Raw genomic sequence first — 27,909 nt, 5'->3', positions numbered from 1 at the left:
GAGAGCTTCTCGGATATCCCGACACCGGGTCTTCCAAAGGATCCAAGTTACTCCGCAGGATCTACCCTGTGATGATGACCTACATAATTGCCGGTCCTATGCCAGCTATTACAGCGCTACAGTGAAGTACTCCCTTCCCCTATTTCCTTTGCCCTTCTACCATCACCACCATGGAAGACGACAAAGCCAGCTTTGGCCATATCGACCACGCCGCGGAGGAACATGGCCTCCCGGATCCCTCCAATGAAAAAGAAACCATGACTCCCGCCCCTAATGATTCCCAGGTACGATCGTGATCGCCTTCTGCTATGCCGAACTCTGTGTACTTGCTAACATCTCAGAACTGGTCCACCGCTGCCAAACTCACCACTTACCTGACCATCTGCTTCTACACCTTCCTCGCCAATGTCAACAGCAGCAACTTCACCGTCGCCACCAAGGCCATCATCGCCGAATTCCACGTCTCCCAGACCCAAGCCGGCCAGCTCGTCTGCTTCAATGTCTTCCTCTTCGGCGTCGGCAACATCTTCTGGGTTCCACTGATGCGCGTCATCGGAAAACGTCCCGTCTACCTCATCTCCATGCTCTTCCTGTCCATGATGAATGTCTGGTCATCTCGCGCGACGAGCTACGGCGAGCTGCTTGCCTCACGCATCCTCTCCGGTTTCGCCGCAGCCGCAGCCGATGCTACTGTTCCAGCCGTGGTCAGCGACATGGTTGCTCCCCACGAACGCGGCCACTATCTGATGATTTTTCATCTCGCTCTGACCGGTGGGCTTTTCCTCGGTCCTCTCATTAACGCATACCTGGTACAGGACGAGAATTGGCGGTGGATGTGTTACTTCCTCGCTATAGCAGTTGGAGCTGTCTTCGTGGTCACCATTTTCACGGTTCGCGAAACAACCTATCTCAGGCGACATGCCACTTCCCAGAAGGCGAAATACTGGGATTGGCTTTCTGTCACACGAGGATACAACCCGGATGCATCGTTCCTCCAAACGGTATGGGACATTCTCCGTAACGCGATGTACCCTCAACTCCTATGGTCTTCCTTCACCATCGGAATCTCAGTAGGATGGTAAGCCCCATCCCCTATGATCTCTTCCCCAAACCCAAGCTAATGAGAATAGGAACATCGTCGTCCAACTCACCGCATCCCGCACTTTCACAGCCCCGCCCTACAACTGGCCCGCAGGCAGTATCGGTCTCCTCTCCCTCTCCGGCTTCATCGGCGCCCTGCTAGCCTTTTACCTGGGTGGGCGTCTCATCGACATCCTCTCCACATATTATACCCGACGACGCGGGGGCCAACGACTCCCAGAGTACCGACTCCCCGCCATCATCATCCCCGGCACGATCGGACCCGCGGGGATCCTCATCTTCGGACTGTGCGTAGCGAATCAGACACACTGGGCTGGGGCGGCAGTAGGATACGCCATGCAGGCGTTTGGAGTGGCAGCTATTTCTAATGTGGCGGTCACGTATTCGTTGGATTGTTATAAGCCGGTGAGTTTACCCCCTTGCATGGTGGCGTTGGATGGTGCGTGGTTGGCGGGAGAACATGAACATGACCATAAACATAAATATGCTAACGATTTTGGCGATTCTCTGCTTCAGATCACGGGCGAAGCACTGGTGATTATTTTTGTGATTCGGAATACGATAGGAATGTTGTTGTCGCTGTATGCGGCGGACTGGATCGCAAAACAGGGCGCCGCGAAGGTGTTTGGAGAAATGACAGCGATTCAAGGGGCGAGTATATTGCTGGCGGTGCCGTTGTTTCTTTGGGGCGCTGGCCTACGCGAGGTGACGGGGCGGTATGGGCCCATGAAACGGTTTGTGGGAGTGTCTTAGATTCATTTCTCGGTAGTTGATGCTATTAATAATGATCTTGTCCTTCGCTTAGTAGATACTAGATAGTGATTAGACTACGGCATTTGGAAATAAGATGATGACGCAGAAGTCACTCCGCCGAGTGTCCACTCCGTATCTCTGGTCTGGGTAGATAGGGTAGACCGGATATCGCCGCGGAAATGTCATCCAGAAGAGACACTTGTAGGGTTCGGTTTAGTGGAGGTTATCTAGTTGGGGAACTATCATTTCCGGACCAGATTTCTTTTCCGTGCTTTCAAAGTCTATTATATTAGTGCCAGTAGTCTCTCCACAGGGGCGATCATTTTCCCAGTTCAAATAAATATGAAGCTATCGCCCATGTAAGTTCAATTTCCCCCCCATCTTTGATCCTACAGATTTGAACCCGCACTATTTGACATCAATTCTTCAGGAACAGCAGGGGAAGGGTGATAATCAATCCATGTGCGCCCCAGAGGGATCACTCAGGGATAAGTGTTAAATTTTTTTGTACAACCGAGGAACCGAAAACGATCCACTTGACTGCTTGGTTGGTGCGGAACTAGTGTTTAGTGCGTGTGGCACTTTTGCCTCAGTAGATAATCATCATGATGATTCGAGGAAGTCAGCTTTGTAATTTCAATTAATATATCTATCGAATTGGTCTAGCTAAATAAATCGTGGGCTATACTGAGTTGTTGGCTAGTTCGGGGCACTTGTCTCGTATTCGATGGGGCAGATGGCAATAAAACCCTGCCCAGCATTGGCTCGGTTGCCGAGATGATGGGTGCCAGACCCATGGGTCTGGGTCTGTCAAGTTGCTTCCTTGTCATAATGACTGGTGTCAAACAATAAGAAGAAGAAGAATAATAATAATAATGTGTTCTGTTATATTCTGTGTCTTTCGGAAGAGGTGGCGAGGGAGTAGTACAGCTAGGGGCAAACCAACCCCTATCTATCATGGACGATCACTCTGGTTACTCGCCTCGGTTATCTGGTCGACTCCACCCCGAGGGAACATGCTACTGCCAGTCTAGCAAGTAGTGCCATGGTGAACCTGGCCCTGCAAGTGTTAACCTGTGTGTATGGAGTATCCACGAGGAAGTGGATAGAATGAAGCACGATGCCCAGCGTGTGCCTGGAGGGCCTGAGCGTCATGAAATTCCGATCGCACACAATCCCGCAGTAACTAGATACTCAATCACTCTAAATGGAAATAATGGAACCTAAATGGAACTGATCAATTCAGCTAACTATACTCGTTTAAGACGTTGCTCCGCGCCATTCTGATCATCCGCCATTCCCAGACAGGCATGATGATTGCTTCTTTTCGATGATGGATGTGGACACTAAACAGCACTGGAATCATCATTCCCTGCATCGAAGCCATTCCTTCAATGATGATCAAATCTTGTTTCCTGCTCTAGACAACTTCTCCCCCTCTTCTCCTCCACCTTTCCGACTCTCTCCGTCCGGATTGCGCGACTGCCAGACTCCAAAAGTCAAACCGAATCCAGACACCCGCCAATCGCCCTGCCCAAGACTTTAAGGTTTCCGTCCGTCGTTCGGGGATAATGCACCTTCAAACCGCGTCCCAGATTTGAGGTCAGCTCAGTTCAGCTCCCTAATGCAATGTCACCCTACATATAGTAATCAGTATCTCCACCAAATTAAGCCCGTGCTATTCTGAGTCTAGCTGTTGGGGTTATTTGAGCCGCTCCCCTCGCCGTCCTGGCCCCGGAGTGATCTGGGCTGTTGCTTTTGCTGCTGCTGCTGCTGCTATTATTACTGCTATTGCTGCGCTACCATGAGTAGCTCTGCTTTGCAATATGGCGAATAGCACCATCATCCCGGCCATGGAGCCGCCTCCTGGCCAGGTTTCCAACTTTATCGATCCGCCCTACTGCGGCGCCAAGTTCGTTGTGGTGAATTGTGTGTTTCTTCCCATGGCGCTGATAGCGCTGATAGTACGCACCTGGACGCGTGTGGTTGTTGTGCGCAGTGTATCCTGGGATGACTGTAAGTACGACAGAGGGGTGCGCAGGGCGAAGTTTGCAAACATTAAAGCTAACTGAACACTAGACTTGATGATCTTCGCAGCGGTATGGATGATCTGATTTTTGGCCCAGTGTACTAGATACACGTAGCTGACCCCATAGCAGATCTTCTCGACGGTTATGACCGGAGTCACTCTGAAGAGTAAGTGATCCATCGATAGCCATGAACGGTATCGGGCCCCGCTGACCAACAGTGCTCGATTTTGGCTTGGGCAAGCATATGTGGGACGTGCCCTTGGATCATCTGACCCCTTGGTTTCTTAAGGTATTCTTCCTTGTTTGTCTGATGACTGGTCCTGATGAAGCTTACCCTACCTATAGTTCAACGTCGTCGCGGCCATCATCTACTGCGCCGGGACAGGGTTCACCAAAGTCTCCGTCTGCATATTCTATCTGCGCATCTTCCCCAGTCATGGCTTTCGATTAGCCGTGTGGTCGATCGTTTTCATCGCGGTGGGCTACAATGTGGCCAGTGTGCTGGCCAATGTGTTTAGCTGTACGCCGATCGCGGCAGCGTGGGACTTGACCTTGCCGGCGAACTGCATGAACAGGCCGGTGTTTTATTTTGCCAATGCGGGACTGGGCATTTTCACGGATTTTGCGACGGTGTTGGTGCCGATGTACGTCATCTCATCATGGGGTTTATAATATAGATGCTGACGAGGGATAGTCCGTGGTTACGGCGATTGCAGATGCCGGCGCGACAAAAGGTCGCTGTCGGGTCTATGCTGGCCATGGGCTGCTCGTAAGTCGCGATGAGGAATTTACTCTAGCAGGATTTGGGATCTGACAATGACAGGGTCGGCATCGTGAGTTGCATCCGACTGGCAAGTCTATACGTTCTAATGAATAGCACCGACCTAACCTGTATGTCGCTCACCCACCTACCCTACCAACACAGCTAACAGATCAGGGGCCACAACCAACGCCCTCTTATGGTGCACCGTTGAATTAAACTTGGGTATCACCGGTGGCTGCATGACAGCCATGCGCCCGTTTGTGCGACGATACTTCCCCAAGCTGCTGGGCCTGTCGTCCTACGCATACGGCCAATCAGGATCACGCAAGTATGGCCATCCATTGAATTCGATTCCGCGCGACCAGCCCGACTTCAATAACAACAGTCAGCAATACTCGACGCGATTGCAAGGTGGCGCCGATAATGCAAGCGAGGAGCACATCCTTCCAGCCAAAGCGTGTGAAGGGGAAGACGGGATCCTCCGCACAGTGGAGTTCAACGTGGTCGACACCAGACATGCTGGAGCATAATTTCTTTCTAGTTTCCTTTGTATACACGAGTTATAGACATAATGCGACCGTTAAAAATCCATAATGTGAACAGGAAATTCTCTCATCCGATCTGGCCTGGTCTGGAATGATTATCGGGAGCATCGGTGGAAAAGTTCTCCTAGTGTTGCGGACTAAAGCCTCACTAACCCTCACTAAACCACCACTAATGTCTCCACTACCCTCTCAACTAGTCTGCTCTCGGGAGTTTGCCCGAGACGAAGCTCTCAGATTCCAGTCAGGAACCGCCAATTCCAGTTCCTCCCCGGAGCCGGCCAGCCATCCCCTCCCTCTCCCCATTCTGCACGGCATGTTCTTCTAATAATCCTTCCTTCCTCGGCTATCCGGCTCCCGTTGCCAAGGGCTTCTAGTCTGCTGTCCGGTGCATCTCCACCACCACCACTACCGCCAGGCACGTCAGCTACCAGCCTAGCTAGCTCTCCACACCGGCTGGGCCGCAGTTAAAGCTCCCTCTTCCCCTTCCTTTTGGTTTCCTTCTCTCCGCAGTGCCATTGTCAAGTAGCATACACCATGCGCATCGCCTCCCTTCTCCCTTTGACGGCGGCGGCCACTACGGTTGCCGCCACGGCCACCTCGGCTGGCTGTAAGACCCTCAACAAGTCCCTGTCCAGCGCAGTGTTTGCGCCCAGCTCCACTGTTTACCAGTATGAGGCGCAGAACTTCTGGTCCAACACCGAGATCATGTCGCCTGGATGTGTGTTCCGGCCCCAGTCGGCTGAGGAATTGAGCCAGGGTGTCAAGGCGCTGGTAAAGGCTGAGGCGCAGTTTGCTGTGCGTGGTGGTGGACATATGGGAATCAGGGTATGTCACCATACATTCGGATCTAAAATATGTGCAGTGCTCATAGAATTACAGGGATCGAACAACATCGACAAGGGTGTCCTCATCGTCATGTCCAACCTGACGACCCTTGAACTGTCCGATGATCAGTCCGTTGTCTCGGTTGGCCCGGCTTACAGGTATTATTTCTTCTCCTTACAACCAACCACATTGCATATGATCTAATGACAACAGATGGGCCGATGTCTACGACTACCTTGAAACATACGACCTCGCCGTAGCCGGAGGCCGTCTCGGCCCCGTCGGTGTCCCCGGCCTGCTGCTCGCCGGCGGCATTAACTTCTACGGCAACCAGGTCGGATTCGGCTGTGACACCGTCATCAACTACGAGGTCGTGCTTGCGAACGGCACCATCGTCCAGGCCAACGCCACCAGCCACAGCGATCTCTTCTGGGCGCTGAAGGGTGGAAGCAGCAACTTTGGTCTGGTGACTCGCTTCGACATGGAGACTATCCCGTCGACTCAGGTCTGGGCTGGAACTTACACTGTTTCCGCAGAGTATATTGATCGCTTTTTGGAGGTATTCTCTCTCCCCTTATTCCTACTGTTCTTGTTACAGTGGAGAGGATACATGCTAACATGGTATACAGGCATCCGCCACCTATGCCGCCAACATCTCCGACCCCAAGACTCACATCGTCCCCGCCGTCGTGCCGGAGGGCAACACAAGCGTCGGATCGGTGATTATGTTCTACGACAGCGCCACGGAGAGCTACCCGGAGATCTTCAAGCCGTTCACCGACATTCCGGCCGTGAGCAGCACCCTAGGATTCAAGACCTTGGCGGAGTTTGCGGCTGAGACGGGTGCGCTGGTTACACCGCATATTAAGTACGCGCCACATCCGCCTCCACGCTTTATTCCAACTACCTTATTAGCTACATTTATACTAATAAACATTGCAGTGACATATTCGTCGCCGGTACCATCAAGGCAACCACCTACGATGACCTCTACCGCGGTATCAGCATCATCAACAGCACCTTCGCTGCCCAGCTGCCCTCTCTGTACGCGAAGATCCCCACCGCCAATATCTCCATCATCGAGCTCGACTGGCAGCCTATTGGTGCCTCGTGGCTCGAGGCCTCCGAGTCCCGTGGTGGAAATGCTCTTGGTCTGGATAAGGACCAGGTGTACCTGTGCTACGCTGAGGTCGTTGAATGGATTGGATCCGAGTATGATGAGATTGTTGGCGAGTGGGTGGTCGAAACCACCTACAAGATCAACAATGCCACGCAGGAGGCGGGCCTGTATGACAGCTTCAACTACATGGGTGATGCGGCGTGGTTCCAGGATATCTTCGATGGATATGGACAGGAGAACCTGGCCAAGTTGCAGACGATTGCCCAGAAGTATGATCCTGACAGTGTGTGGCAGGTGTTGATGCCGGGTGGATACAAGATTTTCTAGATGTGTTTATAAATAGATAGATAGATAGTATATGTCTGTATATAGTACTATTTCTAGATACTATACTAATCCACCTTCAGATCCATATCCATACCCAACCATCCCAACCACAAACAGAACCCTTCCCTATCCAACACAAGTAATAATACCATTCCAACAACCCCGACCCCAAATCCAGAAATTTATCTAAGAAGAAATCCCCGCAGCCTGGACCAAAAACTCCGCTGCCTCCTTAGCATCACTGCCATAACTCAAATGCGCCATGACATTGAAACCATTCTCACAGACGGGATCCCCAGTAGCACAGAACTCCTTGACCTTACTGCTCGACAACTTACCCACGCTCTCCATCTTCAACGGATCACCGAACAACACCGCACCAGACAACTGGTCCGCGCTGAGCTCGTTCGCGGCGTAATGCACCACCATCGCACCCTGCGAGTATCCACCCAACACGACCTTGGTGTTGGGGCACTCCTGCAGCGCTTCCTTCACGTATGAGGCCATGGTAGGACCGCCCGAGGAGCCGAGGGAGGCGTTGCCCTATACCGTCATCGTTATCATAAACTTTCTCTTCTTCTCTATGTATTATTGAAGAGAAGGGAAGAAATGGAGATGGGATGGGACTCACCTCCCAATCAGCAGGGTAATTCACACCCTGCACGGTGACCTGATTCCCAGTCAAGGTGGCCAATTCGCTAGCGACCTCCGGACCGACGACGGTTCCCATGTTCCCGATCTCGGTGGTGCCGCGGGCGAAAATGAAGGTGAGTTCCTTGCAGCTGCCGCTGTGTTGGGTCACGCCGTTCTCGGTGGATGAGCCTTTTCTTTTCATTAGCTTACTGTATGTACTCATTACTCTTGGGGAGGGGGGGGCATCATACCGCTACCACTGCTGGAGAACATGCTCAGCAGGCTGCTTAGGCCATCACTGCTGCTGCTACTGTCGCTAGTACCGCTGGTACTGCCCGTAGTGCTGGAAGTGGATGATGACGGGAACAGCGAGGCCAGAGCGCTGAGGCCGCTGGATGCGGTGGTCGATTCTGATACAGTGCCGGTACTTCCAATCGAGCCGGAGGAAGAGCTGGCTGCGGAGCCGGAGGTTAGGGAGGAGAGGTCGAATTGACGGGCCTGGAGGGTGGAAGTGGGGGCGCCTAGGGCTGTAGCGAGGAGGGAGAGGGTGATGAAGGATTTCATTTTGGTTTGTTGATGTATATAAATGATTGGGGGGTGTATGTATAAAGAATGTATGGAGCGCTGCTCAAAGAGTGACTGACTGGGTGGATGAGGAAGGGAGGGAGGATGGGATGAGATGGCGGTGCACTGCACTTGCTGGATAGGAGAATTTTGGACTTGAAGCTGGTTTATATACATGGCAGTGGTATTGTCTGCGAAATTAGTTATTTACCAAAGATTGATCATTTTTTGGGTCCGTTAGGGAATGCCAGATTGAACTGGATCGACTGATCACCCCCGTGTGGAGTCTTTCGGTTTCACCATACCAGGGCTGTTTCTTCCGGGTTCATGGGTATCTGTTCTACTCCGAAATCTAATTTAGTCTAGTATAGAGTATAACAAAGTCTACTAAGGTTAAACTAGGGACAAGGAACAGAACAGGAACAGGAATCAGGAGTCACAGCTTAAACCCCACTAATTCTAGTCTTTCCAGAATTTCTCCCAGAAAACCCCGAATTGTATCTCATGGTTGGCTGAGCCGGTAGTGAGTCAGTCTCATCCTGCGACAAATTCTGCGGTATCATATGCGGGAACCGTTATGTGTCGACCATTCTTGGTGGTAAGTCAGGCTGGTGAGGCTAGGCATCAGTCAAGCACCGGGCAAACCAGGGTCTGTCGCCGATAGATTGATTTGCTGGGGTGGTAATCAATCTGCGTCCGGGCGGGCGCCGCGCGGGTTAATATTTTAGTCTAGTGCGGGTTCGCGGATGGCTTTTAGGGCTGCCCATTTTTGAGTCTTTTCTTGGCTTTCGAAATTACGGGGTTGGTCTATGTCGGGATAGGTGTTCTGTTTCTCTTAGAATTGATTCTCTGTATAACGATGGAATTGAGAGGGTAGAAGCAACAACAATGAGAAGAGAGAATTAATGATAGTGTTAGTTATGATGTTCCTGCTGCTGCTATGCGGTTCGAAAATTGTCTGGTGGTACGGAAATGGATAAACTTCGGCCTCGGTCAACTGAACCATTCCCTTCCCTTTCCTTCTGAAACAAACGAACCCGATCATCAGATCAAGGCACACTAACTTACTTCCTATATTGCCTCGGCTTACGAGGCTAGCCGGCTGAGTCGGATGAATGCTCACGGATGATTATTGGCGGGTGTGCTGGTTGAATATTGGCTGTGGAATGTTTACCCGTCAGTGTCGGGCACAAGATACTGTCAGGGTTAGAGTGCAGCGGGGCCAGGTGATCCATCATATATACTAGTCCAGAAGGTCCTTGTAGTCTAGATCCTGAGAGATGAAATGATGGTTTCGTATGGTTGCTTCAAAGGGGTGTTGTAGATAGGCTGTGATTTATCGTGGACGTGTCTCGTTGCGGTATAGTTTGGTCACCATGATGTACACGGACGGGCTGAAGGTATATTTTTGAACTATTACTAGGTAGATTGACTGAAGGAGCAGGAGGGATGGTCGTTTGTCTTAATATGTTGTTTGAAGGTCTTTCATCTACGGTGAATATTATTGTGTTTTCATGTGTGTTTTTGCGATGATGAGGCTAGAACGTTTTTATTTCTCAGGGACCGAAAAGAAATTTTGTATGCCGAAATGCAAAGTACACTGTGACTGAGCGGGATAGATGTATGAGGTCCACAGGCAGCCTATGGGCACGCTAACAGTCTTGCCAAAAAAGAAAAAAAGAAGTAATTACCCGAAATATGTAAACAAAAGAGTTAAGGCTGAAAAGAATGAAATGACCCGAAATGTGAACATAAGGAATGAAGATCGGAGGAAGTTCAATACTTCCAGATTGAAACTCATGAAAGCTAGCAAGAGGGAACGGGGATTTAATAGAAGAAACTTCAATGTACCAATCTATGTCCGTCCAGGATCCCAACCTTTCGACCAAGTTCTGCATCCTTCACACTAGCAACGAGCTCCACTTCCGCCTGCTGTTTCGAGTATCTCAAGGTCCAGGCGATCTGCACCTTAATGCTGCACTCATCACCTGTGCGCAATATGCTATCGCGATCTTGCAACTGGAGGCAAAATTCGAAGACACCTTTGGGCACCAATGTTACTATTTCATTTGCAATGTGAGCTAGATGCGCGCGAAAAAGTTGGAGTCTTCAGACACCTGCATAGGAGTAATCCAGGGAACTTACTTCCGTCGTCGGGAGATGGACACTTCCCGGGATGCTCGACAAGATTGATTATGGTCGTCGCGGGATCGCCGGCGCGGTGAAAGATGTTGAAAATGTGACTCTCTTCATGATCTATCGCGTATTCCTGGCCCTGCAGACGGTTTGTGGAAGTGTCAGTTCAGCCTGAGTTTAGGGAGCTGGAGCCACGCCAGTACGCACCTTCCGTACAATCCAATAAGGTATGGACGTCTTCCTCAAAATGCGCCTGTCCAGTCCTTCCTCATGAACAATGGCCTCAGAGGTAGCTTCGAGGCCGTAGCTCCTGTCAAACTGTAGGCGGGGAATAGCCCTACCCAGAGCACCTCGGAGAGTCGCTCCCCACGCAACAGATATCGGCCTATGGAAGAGTCAGCCCCAAACCGCTTCCTACAGGGAACAGCATAGACGTACGCGTATTCGATAAGATACAGCACCTCAGCAATTCCCTCTAATTTTACTCCTATATGACTCCTGAGATACGGCATCATGCCGCCACCGCCAGCAAGGAGGACATGCTAGTTGGAGTATCTGTCAGCCTAACTAATTTGTAGTGAACAGGGTAGAGCTTACCGAAATTGGCCGTTGCATTTGGCGTGATGCATCAATGTTTTCCAGGATCAAACTGAGAATCTTTTCGATAGTTGGATTCAAGCATCCCTTGATATGTTTTGGGAGAGCGGTGCGTTGGCCCGATGCAGGAAGAACTATCGGACGAACTTCATCCCCATTGAATCCTCTTTTCAAATCGCCTATTTTGTCCAAAAGCCGTTGGGATGGTACTCCGGGGAGACTCCTGACGTACCCGCGCAGTGCAGCATCCATAGCCGCTAACCCACAGTCGTTGCCTGTAGAATGTTAGCATCCGCATAAAGATTTGTCAAACAGGTTTCATGAACTATACCGGAGGATCTACTCAGCAGTTCGTAGGTAGGATTTATGCTGCTGTTCTGTATTTGCATCGTAACGACGTCCTTCCAGGATGACAGATTAGTAACGCATGGAAGATTATCAAGGCACTCATGAAGTTCAGGCACTTACTGTTGTCCCTCCTCCGATATCACATATCAGAATACAACCATCGCCCAGCTTCAACGACTGTTAGTCAACTGATAGACTACTCGGGGGCTGCAAAGGAGAGAGGAAAAAAAAGAAAAGAAAAAGATAAAAAACTACCCCGGGTCTCGCACTAACCTTTCTATAATGCTCATGGTACGTGAAAAACAATGCGACCGCCTCGGCCTCTGTCACGAAGAAAAAGCGATCTGGACCGTTACCATATCCTGCGTCTTGCACCGCTCTCATCATTTTCTGTTGGCTCTCATTGGACCAGGTGGCTGGCCAACCAAACCAATAGTCAGTCCCTTCATCGCAATTGGGATACAGTGTGCGGGTCTTCTCAGTGATTGCGTCGTAGAGTTGACGAAGGTACACAGTGACGAGTTCCTCGGGCAAGACACCCTCTGGCAACTGTGGTGCATTTGGCTCTTGTAGAATTGGGTGGTCCGGATCGTACAGAAATATCTTGAGCCATTTATATACGGTTCCTTGCTGGCCATCGTAGGCTTCTTGACCCCACAATATCCTTTCGTCCTGGCCAAGCGCCAGACATGACGAGAAGACGATTCGGTCGTTGATGGTCAAGGAAAAGATAGGGGGCGGTTCTTTCTGGATGCTGTTCCAAAGAGCATGCGATACACCTACATGTCATGCGTGATGCGTTAACTGGGCTACTCATTGGGGACGGTTGCTGAAGCCTAGACTTACAAGTTTTTTCCGTTCCAAAATCGATTCCAACGATTATCTTTCGTTGACCTAGAGGGGGTTCCATAGCGTATGCAATGCTTGGTATTATGTAGAAAGCTATATCTGAAATAGGCGAAAAGGGAATTCTGGGTTGGATCTTGGTAGAGCGATGATGAACGTTGGGTGCAACGAACAAAGAAGACCGGCATCCACTGGCAGTGTGAGGAGAAGGGTAGGAAGAAAAGAAGCCATGGGAGACACTGATGAAAAGAAGTCCCAGCATGCTTTGTTCTTGCTGGCTCGGATGACAATCAGCCAATGAACCCTAAAAGGAATAGAATACGAAAGGGAGGGGGGATGGGAAGAACGGATGCCTGTCGGTGTCATCTTTCAGCCCTCTCAAACAAAGCAATCCGTCCTGCTTTTGTCCGCCTTCGGATCCTTTCTCTTCAATCTGCCTTCTCCATCATTTTCTCTTGCTCAATATTTGACACATCATCTCTTTTCCAGTTCAATATATTCAATCGCCCTTTCGCCACAACAGCAACACAATGGCTGGTGCTAAGCGATCCAATCCCAAAAAGAAGCCGGAAGCGCGGCCTTCAACCCCAACCCTTGAGGCTCCTGCTCAGAGAACACCTTCACCCGGACCTTCTCAACGGCGTGGAAATAAAGACAAGACGCTCAAATCCAACGTCAGGAGGGCACGGAAAGAGAATGACACACCCTATCCAGAGTACTCAAGGGTTTTCCTAACGAAGGAAAAATACCTTCAGAGGGTTCGAGGCATGAATCGTCTCCTCATGTCGGGAAGCCGAGGATGGGAATGTGAGCTGACCGACGTTTCGACTAATTACGAAGATATGTTCCGATTAATTCTTCAGTGGGTCTACGATTGGGCAATGGAAGATATTGGAACAATTTCCAAAAGTGACATGAAGCTCGTCATTGACGCCCTGGATGGGTACTGTATCCAGGATGATTGGCCTACTCTCCAAAGGCTTCTACCACCTCTGATAGCACCTGGAGGGAGATTCTTGGAGACCTTAATCAACAAAGCCATTGCAACAAAGGTTCTTCCCAACTCATTCCAGTACCTTGATGGGAAGACCGGGTCCACCGATCAGAATGGAGACGAAAGCTTCGCCACAAAACTCCAGTACCTCTACGACCGATTCTTCGAAAGTGAGTAGTTCTCTGGCCCACGACTTCACCAATCCACTAACTGAAATGTGTCCAGCGAATCCAAATTTTGCAACGCTCTGGAAACAACAAACGCATCGACTAGCCAACTCAGTAACTGCGAGTCAAGCGCCAGGTGACCTGGATTTTGGACAAGAGAATGTCAAGCGCCTCAAGGCTCGTGCGCCTCCCCTGGCTGATGAGCTTCTGGGCAGTAGGCCAATCTGCCTGCTACTCAGGGAGCCCTTGAGTCCCGAGGAGGCGCTATCCCGGCGGACAGATCTGGTCAAGATTTTTGAAATGGCCCTACGTCTAATGTGTGACGGCGAAACGCGTGTCGGTGGTCAGTTCCGCATGGAGCAATTGCCACAGCTGGGATCATTGTACAAGTGCGGTAGCCCCTACATGGTGCTTTGGGACGAGACTGATCCTGCAAACGAGGCCGATTTGGATGGACGTAAAATACTGCTTGTTGTACGACCGGCCATCGTATACACTCATAGTGAGCCTAAAGATGCAGGATCGGGCTACACTTCCGTCTCCTCCATTGCTCACAAGGCTATTGTTATCGTGGGAAATCATGATGGAGCAACGGATGGTACCAAAAAGCAAAAGCCCACGAACCAACAACCTACCAAATTCGTGGAGGACCGAGTCTACGTGAACACGGCAAGTAGCTGAAAGGCTAAATTTTCTGTTCGTTGTATGTCTGCGTGTGTTACCTTTGCTTTCTTCAAATTTGTTTCATCATTTTTATGAATATGATTACTAACCCCCCACCTCCCTTTTGCCTCGCCTGTTTGGTTAGTAGATTTTTAGTGATAGGTAGTTTCATAAACAGAAGGCGATTACTCTTCTCCTCACTCTTCTCCAGTCTTCATTTCACTCCCACCCCCACCCTTCTTCTCAATCCAGCACTCCAATAAATGGACAGTGAGGCGATTTGACCCATAATTTTAATCCCGCCCGAATGCCTCGTCTGGAGGTTGAGCGGGAGAATCAGTCCAGTATCGCCATACCACCCAGCCTCGTAAGGCCTACTAAGTTTATCGCCAACCAAGGTTTCTCATGCAACAGATGACTTGGGTATGTCGGGAGGGGCAAAAATGATAGGACGAGGAGTAGCAATGCCCAGCCATTTCCTCGCTGATCCATCGAACAGATCATCTGTATCACTGTGTAACTTGCTCCGTTATGCCATGGTTCAGTGTGCCTAAAATCCACTTCACTCTGAAATGATTCACTTGTCGGGATTGCGCAGATTGCTGCCCAACACATGGGAGAGACAAATCTTGACTCTGTGGACGATTTCAGGATGGATGGGCCTGGCCTTGAAACAAGCTCTGCTTCATCCCTGTACGTTACCGGAACTCCCGTTCATTTCCGGACAGCTTGCACTACACTGCCTCTTGCCTTTGAATACGAGCGCCTTAAAACTGCCACCACTTCTGCGATATGATCTGGCTTAGCCTCTCAGGGCACGTAGGAGTCGGTGAACCTCGTATCTCTCACACTGTAGCCTGAATGGTGGCGTAAACCTTTGGTTTGATTCCCGTACTACCTTGTGAATAGCACTTGGGTGCTGCTTCTCGCGGTCAGAAGGCCAATGGGAAATGGTCGCTGACTAGGTCCGACTTCCGCGACTGAAAGCCCCGGTGCTAGGTGAAATTACTCCGTGGAGAAGACTTTTTGACGATAAGCTGCTGGTCCAGACTTTCCCGAGACGCGTAACGCCATGCTGACGTCCACTGTTGACAGGTCGATCATCCGGCCCCTTTCCGTTTCCGCGGCTTCGGCGTTTGCTTCTTCGGACAGCTTGATCTTTCGGCTTGTGGCATCAAGAAATCAACCCACGCAGGTTACTTCCATCACAAACGAGACCGTCGCCTGATCGTAATGACATGATGTGTATCGTTGTTCCTTTCCTGATGACACTAGGGTTACATTGTGGGTTGTGGGATGTTACCCCTATCGTGAGAACAGTGTTCGGATATTGATAGTAAACTTTCCAGCGTGCCGTCATCACTGCAAGTGTGTTTCAGAGTCTGAAAGCTTTCTGATTCGAGCCCTGTAGCAATCATGAGAAGAGAAAAAGCCAAATCTGCAGCAAAGGCTGATGATGCTACTCTACCTCGTCGGAGATGAGCCAGTTTTCGGTGCCTCACATGACACAAACGAAATGCCTGACTTTGTGCAACCTTAGCAATATTGTCGATCTTTGCACAGAGACGAAGTGAAGGCCAGACTCTTGGGCCGGAAGTCCAGCTTGATTATGGATATCCCACATGCCGATATAGATGTTTACACTTTGTTCACAACACGCGAGAAGGTAGTTGTCAGTAACTCGCTGTAAGCACAGGTCATACGCCCATCACGTGGTTGAGCGCAGATCGGCTAGACCGTAAAAGTAGCTCCGTTGACTGTATTTCGCCCATTATTTTACTCCGTCAGTCACGTATCAACTTTTCAGGTCAACCCATCAATTACAGTCAGATTACCGAACTGGCTGCAGAATAACTAGATATCGGTAAAGCAGGAATGAAGCTTATGGAGCAGAGAAAGGGTTGGTTTGAATGGTTCTATTAGAGTAGTAAACAACTGGAAATATGCAAGCAGAACATAGTAGAATTATAAAACAGAAGAACCAGCTTATCCAGAGATAAGAAAGATACTCCTGCTACCAGAGCAAGAATAAAATGATGTAAATATTTAATTAATCAACTTAATTATATCTATAAGATCCTATTTCTAATACCAGCTAGAAATCTGTTATAATACTGATACTTACTCAAGTCCTGATAAGATATATATTATATAAAATATATACAATCAAAATAGAATCAGTATAAAAGAATCATAAGAAGTAATAATAATAATAATACTATAATTATCTAATCTTGTTTTCTGAAATACCTCCTATCTCTTTATATTGTTTATTATATATGTGATAGGATCTACTTCACTTGGCATAACTGTTATATTATATTTTACTTCTTGATCTTATTTACAGAACTGATGACGACATGAATTCTTCCTCCTTTTGATAAGGCCTACAAGAAGTATTAGGTAGCATTTTAGTATGTCTGAGAGTATCTTCAGGTTTTAGTAAGATCTCGCGACCGGCAAAAAAATCAGGAGGCGGGGATGGTGTTTCAAATACCTTTGTGTGATAACTGTACGGAGTACTCTGTAACTATGGAATTCAACATTGCTTATAGGCCAGCCCTATAATTCATTGTGGGATTCAACATGCAGCTGAGACGGTCTGTGCGGAGGTCGTGCGCCCAAAGGTGAATCTCGCCTGGCCATCCCCTTGTTCTTCCCACCTACAGCGCACTCACATCCCCCGTCCGCTCACTCCGTTCTTACTAGGTGGCACCCGACTATTGGCCGCATTAAAGCCATACGCTGGTCATTTTAGTAGCATGGTAGATGACCATATACGAATCCCTGGTAAATGTACTATCTTGCACTCATCGCCTCCTATCATCGCCGCCGTTTCGCTTTATCTCAGTCCCACCCGCAATTGCGCCTTGGGTTTTAGCCTGATGCACTGCCCCCTTCTTCCTTCGTACCAGAAATGCCGCTCAATCCGACGCAGAGTCTGCGTCGAACAGAACCCTTTGAGGTGACCCAGGCCACGCGTATCGTGGTTATTTCGCACGATCCTCCTACTTCTCCCTGGACTGAGTACATCATGCTGCCAAGCTGTCTAGGTTTCCTTTTGCCAGTGTGCCATTTCCGTTGCTGTTATCCTTCCTCCATCCTGCCCATCTAAAGTATCGATCAATCCTAAAATTCCGGATGCCTCTCTTCAATCCGGCCGTCTGATTCGTGAGGCTGCACATATCTTTTAATAAACAATTAAGACCAATGACACTGCAGGTGCTGTATAAAAGAAGGAATGCGAAGGCTTTGATCTAGTTTATATAGCTCACTTGAGTTGTATTCACATATTTTTGACAATGTCGGATTATCTTCTATCCTGACATTACTTCTCTATTCTGTGTTTAAATATAAAAGCGTTTATTTTCTTCTGCTTTTATAGTTCTACTGTACGGAGTTGATGTACTTCATTTTGAAGTAGAATAGTATTCTGTATTAAGATCCTAATGTCTCTAATGATTTCTTTCAGGTATATTATCAGTAATCCATAATGTTGAAACCACCACGTACGGCATAAGAGATATCTCTTATGCGCTCGTAGCCCACAAGGTAAGGTGGCAATGTTTCAACAAATAATAGTAGTCTTATTTCAAAGTAATCTAGATCTACACTAGAAGGCGGTGTAGCAGGCAGGCGTGGGTTTGCTAACTGGTGTGGCTCTAGAGCCTCCCCATAATGCATGTGCTTTATATGAAGGGAACAATTGGTGGATCTTATTATTGCAAAGTGGTAGCATTAGGTTTTCTTCTAATGGTGACAGAAGCATGATTGGCTGTCTGGTTAGCCAGTCGTATCGGACAAACGGAGATTGATTGGGGCTGAAATATTCCGGTGTGTTACTGCAAGGCTGCCAGCAATACCGGGATGCACGTACTATAGTGATCATGATTCCGTTTAAGGAAATAATATAGATGCCAAGAAAGTATATCTTCTACATTATACAGGGAATGGTTCGGTTTCTTCTACTCTAAGTTTTGTGCTTTCGGAGAATAGTGAGTCAAATCAGTTGGCTAATCCAAAATCCACAGTGGTGATTGGTGCGTGATAAATCATTGACACAAGGAAAAATGCTTTACCAGAAGGTTGAAGGGTAGGCATTGAGGCTGTGAATTACTCCACCAGGCAGTCATATATCACGTGACTTCATTCAGCCTTGCGTGTGAGATGCAGTTGCTGACCTTTGCAATTGTAGCATACAAAGGTGTTTAGGCGCGGAATTACTAGCAAAGCAACGAAACAACAGAAAAGCAAGCGAACGAACGCGAAAATCGCAACAAAAGAGTGAGTTGTATTAGTAGCTATTTAGGTGCTCGCCTCAACAAAAGGTTCAATGTATTTTCCCTATGCCGGCTTAACTTCAGGTCCATTCATCACATGGCATGGATTCAACCCATTATTGCTGCGCCACACCCACAGTCCTCGAACAGACCCCCAACACATAAGAATAGTTGTAAAAGAGCCCCAAAGCGCTAAATCCATGCAGTATCGCCGGGCCAATAGACAATGATACCTTCTCGTATCGCATGTACGGCCCCTTTAAAACCAGTTGGCCTTTCGCCCTTCTCTCAACTCCTCCCCCCAAAAAAATGAAGTCCCCCAACCGCTCCCATCTGATCTCCGCTAACCATGGCCGAGTTTTCGGATCAACTTCGTCTCCTGCCCGCTCGGAATCCTTCGGACACAGGGTCAATTGAAAATGTTGATAGCGGCGATCGAAGCAATATTTGTTTACAAGATACCGGCGCCTACCGTGATTCATCGCGCAGCAGTCTGGCCAGCACGCCCCAAAAACCTGTCGAGGATAACGATCAACCCGACGACGTGCCTGTACCCACCACGAAACCCAAGCGTCGATGCTCCGTGGTCTTTGTCACGCTTATTGTGTTGGCTGTCTACAGTACCATCCTTTCTGGCATCTTCTTTGTCATTGCCTGCATCAAACCTTTTTATGGCGGACTTATCGGATCTAACGGCAGCCTTACTGCCTCCACTGCCTCTTTGCTCAGTGCTCTGTTTGCCAAAACCATCGAGTTGTCTTTTGTCACCATCTGTGTCGCCTTCCTAGGGCAGCTGTTGAGCCGCCGTGCTCTCGCGCATGGATCCGACGGGGTGAGCATTGCAGAAATAACCCTGCGCACCTGGATCACGCAGCCTGGATCGCTGCTGATGCAGTTGGAAACGCTGCGCTACCTTGGCTGGACAGCCCTCGGAACCCTGACACTCACCGTAGCCTTAAGTGCCATGCTGTACACCACGGCCGCTGAAGCCTTAGGTTGTCTTTCTCCCCTCGAGCAGAACATCGTTGCTAACGACCATCTAGTATCGCCTAATCTAGTCATGGGCCCCGTCCAATATCGGCTCCTCCAAGGCAACGTCTCCACCCAATACGCCGATCCAAAGTACCTCGAAAACAAATGTCAAAGCCCCATGACCTCCGCCATCGATCCCGGGCATTTTAACACTACCTGCTTCAACATGGAGATGGCCGGCCGCGCATACAACGACTTCTACCAATACCTCCAAGATTGGGCGGAGCTCCTCGCAGACGGCAACGCCACATCCTCCGTACTGACGGATCGCCCGCAGCCCAACTCTCTCCTATATGACAACACCACTGTCCAGGGCAGCTGGATCGAGACTGACAACATGACTCAACTCTCTTTGCAATACGGGCGCATGGTCAACAACATCACGGCCGCCTACCCTCACGGGGGCATCTTCTCCGCGGCCCGCAACCCTGCCAACGACATCCAACAACCGTCCGACCTGTCGGGCGAAGGCAAATACATTCTCTCCGCATCGGTGCCTTCACCCGCTGTCAATGTCCTCTGTACCGGCATGTCCAGTGACGAACTCGCTCCCCTCATCTACTCCCAATGGCATACCAACAGCACCTTAGATATCTCCAACTGGTACACAGAAGGCCCGACCTACAACACCACCAACCGCACCGCCGTCGACTCCCTCTTCGGCTTCTCCGACCACCACCCGGCCCCCGTCTTCCCTATCTACCCCCAACCCTACAATACCATCATCAACTCCAAAATCGACGGTTCCCCCTCCATCTACCTGCTCGGCGCCGCCCCCACCGCCCACAACCCACCCTACGTCCTCTGCAGCCTTCGCAGTAAACTCTCCGGCCGCTGTTCTACTCGCTACCAAGTCGAATCCTCCGGTGGTAAACTCACCTCCCACTGCGAAGACCCCACCGACACCCTCCAATACAGCCGTATCCACCCGGACACCTCGGAATCCACCTACGACTTGAACTGGAAACAAGTCGCCTGGGACTGGGCTGATAGTGTCAGTCTCGGAAGTGGGCTCATGGGTGATAACGCTAGCGTCGAACGTCTCCTTATGGAATCAATCCCATCATTTAATCCATCCACCAACACCTCCTCCCTCGATCCGACCCTCCCATCCGTCAGCGAAGGCCTAATCGTGCTCGCTGGCACCACTCTTCTCCTCGGAAGTCAAGACTCCCCCTATATCCCATATTGGAATTATAGTAGTAATGGGTCGTCTCTATCCACTCCCGCCGTGCAGGTGTTCAACGCGTCTCTTCAATCAGCAGGCTATGCATCCGGACGAACCAGCGACTGGCAACGAGCCTTCTATATTATTTTGGCTATTGTCTTTGTGATAAGTATCATCTTTTTGGGATATATCCTCTTGCAGGTGAGAGGTCGCTTGGTGACGGATTTTACAGAGCTGCCGAATTTGTTTGAGCTGGCGCGGAATAGTCCGGCCGGGGGGCAGTGGGTCGAAAGTCAGAGCAGGCCGAAATTTCGAGAGAAGTGGCATGTTGAGATGAACGAGGAAAATGGGCAATATTATATTCGAACCATGTGAAAGTTCCTTTGTTTGGTCTGCTTTGTTCGCCTTGCGTCGCATAGCTCACTTATCTTTGTTTACTTCGCATGTTCCTCTACACCTTTCTGGTTCCCTTACTCACGTTAGAAATTTAACTAGATAGCGCCAATAGTACTATTTTATACAGCTCTGACAAAATCTCTAACATCAAAATCATTCTCTCTTTCCCTGATACTGTACATAGCCAGCTATCTAGCGAGGCTGCTAGTGTTCGCTAAAATGGCCAGGACGGAACAGACACGACCTGAAGCAGGCCAACAATTCTATGGGATGTACAAGAAAAATCCGGAAAAGTCTTTTGATATGGTACTGAACTTCATGAATAAGCTGGAAGCAGAACTACATAAGTCTAGGAAAAGTTATCTTGGCCAGGCCTCTCATTGCCCCTCGATAGAGACACGTCTTCCCTGGCTTCGAAACGTTATTTGCAGTACTGAAAAGAACATGGTTAGGCTAATCGCCAGGGAAACCAAGTATCAAGATGCGATTTTGCCTGATGCCTATTCCAATTCACGGACACCTAAGTCCTGTTCAGTCTCCTCTCCATGGATCAGATGGCGCGAAGACTGCAGATTAGTACTAGGTCCTGGGCTCCCAACCTCAGGATCCACCCCCTGCGGTCCCGGCATCAGCACACTAGGTCCAATCTCGGTATTGATGGAACTACCACAGAAATCGTAATACCGGAACAGCGTAACGACAGCCTGCTCTAGCAGGTATAAGGCTTTGGGAAAGGAGCCCGCCTCTAACACCCAAACAACAACGGGCTCCGCGATTCCAACAAAAGCAGGCAAAGCAGTCAAGCCGCCAAACAGGATCTTCTCCTCGTAAGAAGGAATCAGCGGGCCCCGGAGGAGTAGTGTAATGGCCTCGGGCACATCAACGAATTGGATGTTGAACACGTCTCGAACGGCGCTGGATGTCCGCTCAGAGATGCTGACCTCAAGACGCCCGCCCGTCGCAAAATTCTTCTTGCGGCGGGCTGCGGAACATCGAGTACATCGGGGCGCCGGATTGATGGCATGGGACAATGTACGAGATAACAGGGCTCCATAGAACCACCAGTAGGCGGTGAAAGGCTATGGTTGGATAGTCCCAACGACAGAGACTCGTGCGGACCAGTGCCGCAAATATATCTTGTCTCGCCTGGTCCCATGTTCAGGCTTGGAATCGATCTGAGCGAAAGAAATGGCGGTGAGGCCCAGGTGCAGACGCCCTTGTAGTGACACGAGTATGTGAAGATGCTTGAGGCTTGGAAGATTGTGAGCAGGAGGCGCCCGACGCCTGCAAAGGCGAGAGCAGAATGGATTTTTTAATTGTCGATGTAGAAGCGGAGGACGACATTGTGTATAGCAAACATGATCGAGCTCCAGGTTACGACGGTTAGAAACCGGGCGAAAGATTGAGCCGCTGCTTCGCCTGCCTTCTCCCGACTCATCAACACCTCGTGCTGTGGCGGGTTCGCAGCAGAGGCTCGCGGGGAAACCCAAGCCCTCATATACGGAACAATGAAGAGGCTCGTATTGGGAATGACGACGTGGTCAGTCGGCTCCTCAACCCCTACAAGTGAGCACGCAAGACCCTCGTCTGCTCTAAGACTGGGTTACAAACCTCGTTAAGAGTCATCCTCCACCGTATCTGCGCTATCCTCGTTGGCTTCTCAATCTGCCTCCAGTCTGTCCGGATTGGGAACTCGAGATTCGGAACTGCTCTCATAGTTTCTGTGGTGTGCAACAGGGCCCAGCGCGGGAGATGGAGGAAACCATTATGGATAAACTTGAAGTAGTGGAGAAGGGCTAACACCAGAAGCAGTCCGGACGCCGAGTCTAGCGGTGCGAGGATCGCTCGTGCAATGGAGTCCTGACCCGACAGGCCGCAAAAGCTGTCAGCGGCTGCAACTAAGAGTTGAAAGGCGAGGGTTGCCCCTGTCAACACGGTTGGCATGTAGAGTGCCATCTTCTGGTGAATAGGTCAGGCCTGGTAATTTAGTGAGGTGTGAAATATGCTTGTATGAATATTTGAACTACTAATAAGCTGATTATACTATATCAGCAAGAGGACTGATATATCAGCCTCAAAGAAGAATACCAGGAGGCTGAGTTGTCAAAACATGATTGTTATCAGCAAGGCTATGCTTAGCTCAGAAGCGACCACAACTGACCGCAGCTGTAGTATGTAAGGCAGATCTTGGATTGAAGGCTTACTGCTCGAACAGAAGATTGGCAAACCTGTTGGTCATGACTCATGAAGAATTCTCTGCTGTTAAGGCTGATTCCTGACGCTGCCTGTAATTTTGACCCCGACCTTTGCCAAAGACTTTTGCCAAAGGCATGATGGGTTTCAAGAGGCGGTGAGTATTCTGCAAGATACGCGAATTGTAGTAGTAGGCGGTGTAAGCGACCGCGAGAACGGGAGCCTTTCCTGATCGGGTCAACGTGTTCAAATGTATGCCTGGTGAAAGGGGCATCAATCATTGGCATCCAGGCACTGTTGATGCTTATCAACTCATCATCCATGCCAGTATCACCAGACGTAAGAGCCATATGCATATCATGACGAGCTACAGCATGCTTACCTCTCGTATGTTTTATTTTTTGTATAGAGATGCCAAGACTAGGCCCTCCAAAGCATTACTGCGAGCAGCCTTGCCTTTTGCATATCACTCAGACCAACATTCACAACACTGAGCATTCACTGATGACAACAATTCTATCATGAGGTGCAATACTTGCAATGCTTTGAGCTGTTATCCCCTCCTATTCCTATCTACCACATCAAAATTGTCACATAATCTCATCTTCTAAGCTAATAATCACACCTTCTACCTCACCACACAACTGCATCGGACCATGTATTGGACCAACGAAGCCAACGCCAAGGTAAGCCAGCAGACCCTACACAGACACAATCTATGACAGACACAACTGACAAATGAAGCTCTTGGTCGGTGTATTGGAGCAGATGCGTGGGAAGCTCAAGCTAGATTACGAACGACTCGCCACCCACATGGGCAGCGGTACCTTGAACCCTAGTATAATTCTATAGCTATAAGAAAGCTAATCCAGACAGACTGCACCGCATGCGCGATTGAACAGCAGATAGCAAAGCTCAAGCGTCAGGCGAACAACTCCAGTCCTACCAAGAGCACTGCCGGCAGCTCGGGTAACGAGTCGACCTCCATTACTCCGTCTAGTACCCCCAAGAAGCGACAGGCTGATATCGCTTGCATTTATTCTAAGCGTTCGGCTAAGAAGGCTAAGTTGGATGATAAGAATGCGTCCGTCCCTCCCTCTAAGTCGGTCACGGTGAAACGGGATGTCGAGCCGGATGTCGTCTTTGTTAAGACAGAGACTAAGTCTACGGTCATGGAAAAGACCAAGGAGGAAAGATTGTGATTAATTCCAGGTCAATACCTCTCTGCTAAATATTGGGCGCTGGGTTAAGGGAGGGAAAATCAATGTGAAATATGCTTTTTTTGAAGAGCAACACGAATAGCTGATGGACCATACTAATACAGTCAGTCAAATGTTTGAATGAAATGACAACCCGCTGCTCCAAAAGTCTTATGAGCCATCAATAAAAATTCAAGTCCAACTCCCTAGGTTCCTCTGTATGATTCGAGAGGAAATTGAAGGAATATACTCTATATCAATGTAGACTACTAAAGCTAGACGATAATAGTCCACCTGGGATGAGCATGTATGTTTGCTCTGTAGCTAAACCAAACAGTCAAAGTAGACATTGTATCAGTTACTCAGATCTGAGAATAATAAGAACAGTCCATCATCACCAACTTATTGTATACTACTTCCTGTAATTATAGCATAGTACCTACAACCGCTATTGTTACTCGCTGGAAACATTCCCATCAAAATGGGTCAGCTACTATAGCAGATCAGTAGACAATATCCACTCCGTTGACAGTCTCTACTCTTCGTTTGTTATCTCTACTCCCACTGCACTTTGCTTGGACTCTTCGTTGCCTCGAGTATCTCTATGTCCTGGGACAGTCTCTATTATAATCCTGGCTCTTGTAATTATTAGCTCATTGCTAAATTTTGCCAATTGTCATAGCTTGGAATACGCATATTCTGTACACTGCAGCCCACTTCAGTGCTGAAAGGCAGAGGTAGAACTACACCCGGAGATCGTGGCGGAGAAACTGCTGCGCCAGACTGAACTGCATGTTGCCGAGCGTGGGGTCCGCCGAGTGTCGGTTACTGTGGTGCTCGTAGACCTGGGTCTTTAACATCTAGCGTGTCTCTTTGTGTCATCTTGAGGGTCCTCGTTATCTGCAAGGTGGCAGAGAGGCTGCGGAGTGTCAGTGTGGGCAGTATTCTGTTACGACAAATTTTGACGAAGCGAAACAAGTATCGCCTGTTCAGGTAGCAAAATAAGCTTGATCATGGCCTTCGATATCCATCAGGTTTGTGCCTGGGATATTGTGATATAGTTAGTTTCAGGATATAATTCTTCCAAAGGACTTGTTCCACCTGCAAAAGATGATGTCAATAATGATGGTTTCCCATCATAATCAGATAAGAGCTATATTTTGTCGTAGGAGTTTCTTGATAGCTAGCCCCTTTTGTGGCAGATCAGCTACATGCGCAGCGGATCCTGAAACGGAAGCACAGTGGCTGAGTTGATAAGTGCCGAGCGCAGAACAATCAAGGTAGTTCTGTTCTTGACTGTGTGCTCGCTGTAACGTTCTTAAAGACATTCTTCAACTGTTCTCCGTAGAGTTAAAATTTTGAGGAAAAGATATAAGGAGTATGAGTGTAGTATAATATTGAACTAATAGTCTTTTGAGACAATTCATATTGACTGGTCTTTTGGATCTAACAGAAGTTTCTTTGATGGCCGAGTACAATGAAAGGAAAAGAAGACGTGAACGGAGGAAAGGGGAACTTTATATAACTGCTAGACGTAGTGTGAATACGAGAAGACTAATTAGGAGAGTGAATAGTCAGATTATAAGTACGTGAGATGAATGGAATGAATGTAGTGAAAGACCACTTGTCAATGAATATGTAGGCGTATACATCAACTTTAGCCATGAGTCACGGCTACTTTGTAGTAGTTTACTTGTCTAGCTCTATCCACAGACTATTGAAGAGTTCATCGCTCAAATCTTCTGCACCCGACGCGTCTCCCCATCAATAGCCCGCAACAGTACATACAGTGTCTCCAACACCGGCGTAGGAACTCCCAACTCCCGCCCCTTACGCACCGGCGTACCCACAATCACCTCAATCTCCATCGGCCGGTTATTCTCCCGGTCGATCTGCATACTCGTTCGGACTGCCCCCAGACCTTGAATTCGTGCCAATTGGGTGTCGATCAGATCATCTGGGAGAGGGACACCTGCAGCACGAGCCACAGCCACGGCCTCGCTCATGAGTCGTCGCGTGAAGGGAATGGCATCAGCAGAGGATTGCAAGAATGCTTGCGTGTCCAAAGCGGTCAGGGTGGTCAGGGTGTTCCAGGCGCAGTTCCAGATGACTTTGGACCAGCGGGTGGGTTGGATGTTGTCGTGCACCGTGTGACGAGTCTGACCTGCGGCGAGGAGGCCAGTGAAGGTGTTGAGGCGTTCAGCCTCCACAGCATCTGGAACGTTAGGGTTCGGGTAAAGGCCGAGTTCGGTGTCTTCAGATGTGGTGTGTATGACGGTGCCTGGGGTGGGCTGGGATGCTCCAACCCATGTCTGGGTGAGGTCAGTGGGATTGGTTGTTACAGAAGTGGAGGGTTGGGGAATAGACATACAACGCAGGAGATGATGCTGCAGGATGGGTAAGCCTCGCGGAATGGCTCTTCGTTTCCCACGCCGTTCTGGATAATCACGATTGTGGTGTCCTTGCCCATTGCCGGTGCTAGGGAGTGGACGGCGCCGGCTGGGTCAATGGCCTTGTTGGTGCAGACAACATAGTCGACTGGGTGGGTGAGTTCTGAAGGCAAGCGGACCACTTTGCGATTGGGTTAGTTGATGATGCTGGGTTGTGACTTCGTGAGGGAGCAGTTACCGTCGTCTGGGTAGAATCGATGCTCGCCGTGGTTTGCACTTTTCAGAAGGATGCCCTGTTTGGCAGTGAGTCGGCGATAATTCGTTCAAGATACATCAGTATCACTCACATTCTCCTTGACGGCTGCGTAGTTGGACCGAGCGACCACAGTCAGACGAACTTTGTTACTACGATGCAGAATGAAGGCGTAGAAGGAGCCAATGCTGCGGTTCAGTTAGATTCATCGCCAGGCAGAGAATTGGAGGAGATGGCATACGCTCCCAGCCCATAGAGAAGGACATCAACCTGGCTGGCCATGAGCAACAAGTGATTGAAAATAAACTGAATTAGAGACTGGACTGACTGACAGGCAGGTAACAGGAGTAATAGTAGTGATAGTGGTAGTAGAGCCAAGCTTTAACAAATGCGGGGGTGCTTCCCCGCTCGGAACAAGTCCGAACTTGTCGGGAAAATTGGAAAGGCTGTTGAACCCAGTAAGTTGCTGCATAAATAGGGTAAAGTCAAAATTCTCTTTTCAGATCTATGTACATGATGCAAAACTCCGAACCACCCCGGTCTATCCCGTTCGCCAAATTTTTGTGGTATAATAGTACATCCGTAA

The 27,909-nt window shown here is 49.3% G+C and overlaps 11 protein-coding genes across 11 annotated transcripts; 6 read left to right on the top strand and 5 right to left on the bottom strand.

The window, feature by feature from the left end:
- Window positions 1-170: 170 nt before the first annotated feature.
- Window positions 171-1,854, top strand: BO83DRAFT_327045 (polyamine transporter; the record flags this gene model as incomplete). Its single annotated transcript, XM_025528069.1, has 3 exons — window positions 171-284; window positions 342-1,078; window positions 1,131-1,854. The coding sequence occupies 3 exons, from the start codon at window positions 171-173 to the stop codon at window positions 1,852-1,854; spliced, it is 1,575 nt and encodes a 524-aa protein (XP_025381922.1).
- Window positions 1,855-3,680: 1,826 nt separating this feature from the next.
- BO83DRAFT_412876 (uncharacterized protein) lies at window positions 3,681-5,177 on the top strand (the record flags this gene model as incomplete). The annotated part of the gene is made up of 8 exons (XM_025534447.1): window positions 3,681-3,870; window positions 3,934-3,953; window positions 4,014-4,050; window positions 4,103-4,173; window positions 4,230-4,528; window positions 4,579-4,653; window positions 4,708-4,775; window positions 4,822-5,177. The coding sequence occupies 8 exons, from the start codon at window positions 3,681-3,683 to the stop codon at window positions 5,175-5,177; spliced, it is 1,116 nt and encodes a 371-aa protein (XP_025381921.1).
- A 496-nt stretch (window positions 5,178-5,673) lies between these two features.
- Window positions 5,674-7,474, top strand: BO83DRAFT_350474 (FAD-binding oxidoreductase). The gene is made up of 5 exons (XM_025528905.1): window positions 5,674-6,017; window positions 6,072-6,175; window positions 6,231-6,576; window positions 6,647-6,885; window positions 6,960-7,474. Exons 1-5 carry the CDS (start codon window positions 5,727-5,729, stop codon window positions 7,462-7,464), a joined length of 1,485 nt encoding a protein of 494 aa, XP_025381920.1. The 5' UTR covers window positions 5,674-5,726; the 3' UTR covers window positions 7,465-7,474.
- Window positions 7,475-7,623: 149 nt separating this feature from the next.
- On the bottom strand, window positions 7,624-8,761 carry BO83DRAFT_421932 (carbohydrate esterase family 5 protein). The gene is made up of 3 exons (XM_025535014.1): window positions 8,349-8,761; window positions 8,096-8,286; window positions 7,624-8,007 (listed from the first exon to the last, which is right to left on the bottom strand). The coding sequence occupies exons 1-3, from the start codon at window positions 8,659-8,661 to the stop codon at window positions 7,651-7,653; spliced, it is 861 nt and encodes a 286-aa protein (XP_025381919.1). The 5' UTR covers window positions 8,662-8,761; the 3' UTR covers window positions 7,624-7,650.
- Window positions 8,762-10,503: 1,742 nt separating this feature from the next.
- Window positions 10,504-12,652, bottom strand: BO83DRAFT_404243 (Hsp70 family protein; the record flags this gene model as incomplete). Its single annotated transcript, XM_025533693.1, has 9 exons — window positions 10,504-10,721; window positions 10,807-10,936; window positions 11,005-11,182; window positions 11,236-11,339; window positions 11,395-11,669; window positions 11,726-11,795; window positions 11,863-11,919; window positions 12,016-12,521; window positions 12,589-12,652. The coding sequence occupies 9 exons, from the start codon at window positions 12,650-12,652 to the stop codon at window positions 10,504-10,506; spliced, it is 1,602 nt and encodes a 533-aa protein (XP_025381918.1).
- Window positions 12,653-13,118: 466 nt separating this feature from the next.
- On the top strand, window positions 13,119-14,430 carry BO83DRAFT_460462 (uncharacterized protein; the record flags this gene model as incomplete). The annotated part of the gene is made up of 2 exons (XM_025537208.1): window positions 13,119-13,752; window positions 13,808-14,430. 2 exons carry the CDS (start codon window positions 13,119-13,121, stop codon window positions 14,428-14,430), a joined length of 1,257 nt encoding a protein of 418 aa, XP_025381917.1.
- Window positions 14,431-19,024: 4,594 nt separating this feature from the next.
- On the top strand, window positions 19,025-21,389 carry BO83DRAFT_373388 (uncharacterized protein). Its single transcript, XM_025530037.1, has 2 exons — window positions 19,025-19,687; window positions 19,736-21,389. The coding sequence occupies exons 1-2, from the start codon at window positions 19,042-19,044 to the stop codon at window positions 21,265-21,267; spliced, it is 2,178 nt and encodes a 725-aa protein (XP_025381916.1). The 5' UTR covers window positions 19,025-19,041; the 3' UTR covers window positions 21,268-21,389.
- A 399-nt stretch (window positions 21,390-21,788) lies between these two features.
- BO83DRAFT_432826 (uncharacterized protein) lies at window positions 21,789-22,444 on the bottom strand (the record flags this gene model as incomplete). Its single annotated transcript, XM_025535647.1, has 2 exons — window positions 21,789-22,270; window positions 22,333-22,444. 2 exons carry the CDS (start codon window positions 22,442-22,444, stop codon window positions 21,789-21,791), a joined length of 594 nt encoding a protein of 197 aa, XP_025381915.1.
- Window positions 22,445-22,600: 156 nt separating this feature from the next.
- On the bottom strand, window positions 22,601-23,244 carry BO83DRAFT_432825 (uncharacterized protein; the record flags this gene model as incomplete). The annotated part of the gene is made up of 2 exons (XM_025535646.1): window positions 22,601-22,848; window positions 22,896-23,244. 2 exons carry the CDS (start codon window positions 23,242-23,244, stop codon window positions 22,601-22,603), a joined length of 597 nt encoding a protein of 198 aa, XP_025381914.1.
- A 764-nt stretch (window positions 23,245-24,008) lies between these two features.
- BO83DRAFT_460451 (uncharacterized protein) lies at window positions 24,009-24,683 on the top strand (the record flags this gene model as incomplete). The annotated part of the gene is made up of 3 exons (XM_025537207.1): window positions 24,009-24,167; window positions 24,226-24,304; window positions 24,358-24,683. The coding sequence occupies exons 1-3, from the start codon at window positions 24,138-24,140 to the stop codon at window positions 24,681-24,683; spliced, it is 435 nt and encodes a 144-aa protein (XP_025381913.1). The 5' UTR covers window positions 24,009-24,137.
- Window positions 24,684-26,397: 1,714 nt separating this feature from the next.
- On the bottom strand, window positions 26,398-27,729 carry BO83DRAFT_207964 (ketopantoate reductase family protein). The gene is made up of 5 exons (XM_025526693.1): window positions 27,565-27,729; window positions 27,418-27,511; window positions 27,309-27,363; window positions 27,052-27,251; window positions 26,398-26,992 (listed from the first exon to the last, which is right to left on the bottom strand). The coding sequence occupies exons 1-5, from the start codon at window positions 27,603-27,605 to the stop codon at window positions 26,414-26,416; spliced, it is 969 nt and encodes a 322-aa protein (XP_025381912.1). The 5' UTR covers window positions 27,606-27,729; the 3' UTR covers window positions 26,398-26,413.
- Window positions 27,730-27,909: the final 180 nt, after the last annotated feature.

The sequence above is a fragment of the Aspergillus eucalypticola genome (assembly GCF_003184535.1).
Source record: "Aspergillus eucalypticola CBS 122712 chromosome Unknown BO83scaffold_52, whole genome shotgun sequence".
In the NCBI taxonomy this organism is placed as follows: Eukaryota; Fungi; Ascomycota; class Eurotiomycetes; order Eurotiales; family Aspergillaceae; genus Aspergillus; species Aspergillus eucalypticola.
The sequence above is the reverse complement of the archived record's forward strand: the minus strand, read 5'-3'. Positions and strand labels throughout refer to the sequence as shown.

Coding starts and splice junctions, on each gene's coding strand:
- BO83DRAFT_421932 (XM_025535014.1), bottom strand. CDS start 8,661: ATGAAATCCTTCATCACCCTCTCCCTCCTCGCTACAGCCCTAGGCGCC. Junction 8,287..8,348: donor GTTCTCCAGCAGTGGTAGCG/GTATGATGCCCC, acceptor TGAAAAGAAAAG/GCTCATCCACCGAGAACGGC. Junction 8,008..8,095: donor ATTACCCTGCTGATTGGGAG/GTGAGTCCCATC, acceptor ATGACGGTATAG/GGCAACGCCTCCCTCGGCTC.
- BO83DRAFT_373388 (XM_025530037.1), top strand. CDS start 19,042: ATGGCCGAGTTTTCGGATCAACTTCGTCTCCTGCCCGCTCGGAATCCT. Junction 19,688..19,735: donor CACGGCCGCTGAAGCCTTAG/GTTGTCTTTCTC, acceptor ACGACCATCTAG/TATCGCCTAATCTAGTCATG.
- BO83DRAFT_207964 (XM_025526693.1), bottom strand. CDS start 27,605: ATGGCCAGCCAGGTTGATGTCCTTCTCTATGGGCTGGGAGC. Junction 27,252..27,308: donor TCGATTCTACCCAGACGACG/GTAACTGCTCCC, acceptor CCAATCGCAAAG/TGGTCCGCTTGCCTTCAGAA. Junction 26,993..27,051: donor GCAGCATCATCTCCTGCGTT/GTATGTCTATTC, acceptor GACCTCACCCAG/ACATGGGTTGGAGCATCCCA.
- BO83DRAFT_350474 (XM_025528905.1), top strand. CDS start 5,727: ATGCGCATCGCCTCCCTTCTCCCTTTGACGGCGGCGGCCACTACGGTT. Junction 6,018..6,071: donor GTGGACATATGGGAATCAGG/GTATGTCACCAT, acceptor ATAGAATTACAG/GGATCGAACAACATCGACAA. Junction 6,577..6,646: donor ATATTGATCGCTTTTTGGAG/GTATTCTCTCTC, acceptor CATGGTATACAG/GCATCCGCCACCTATGCCGC.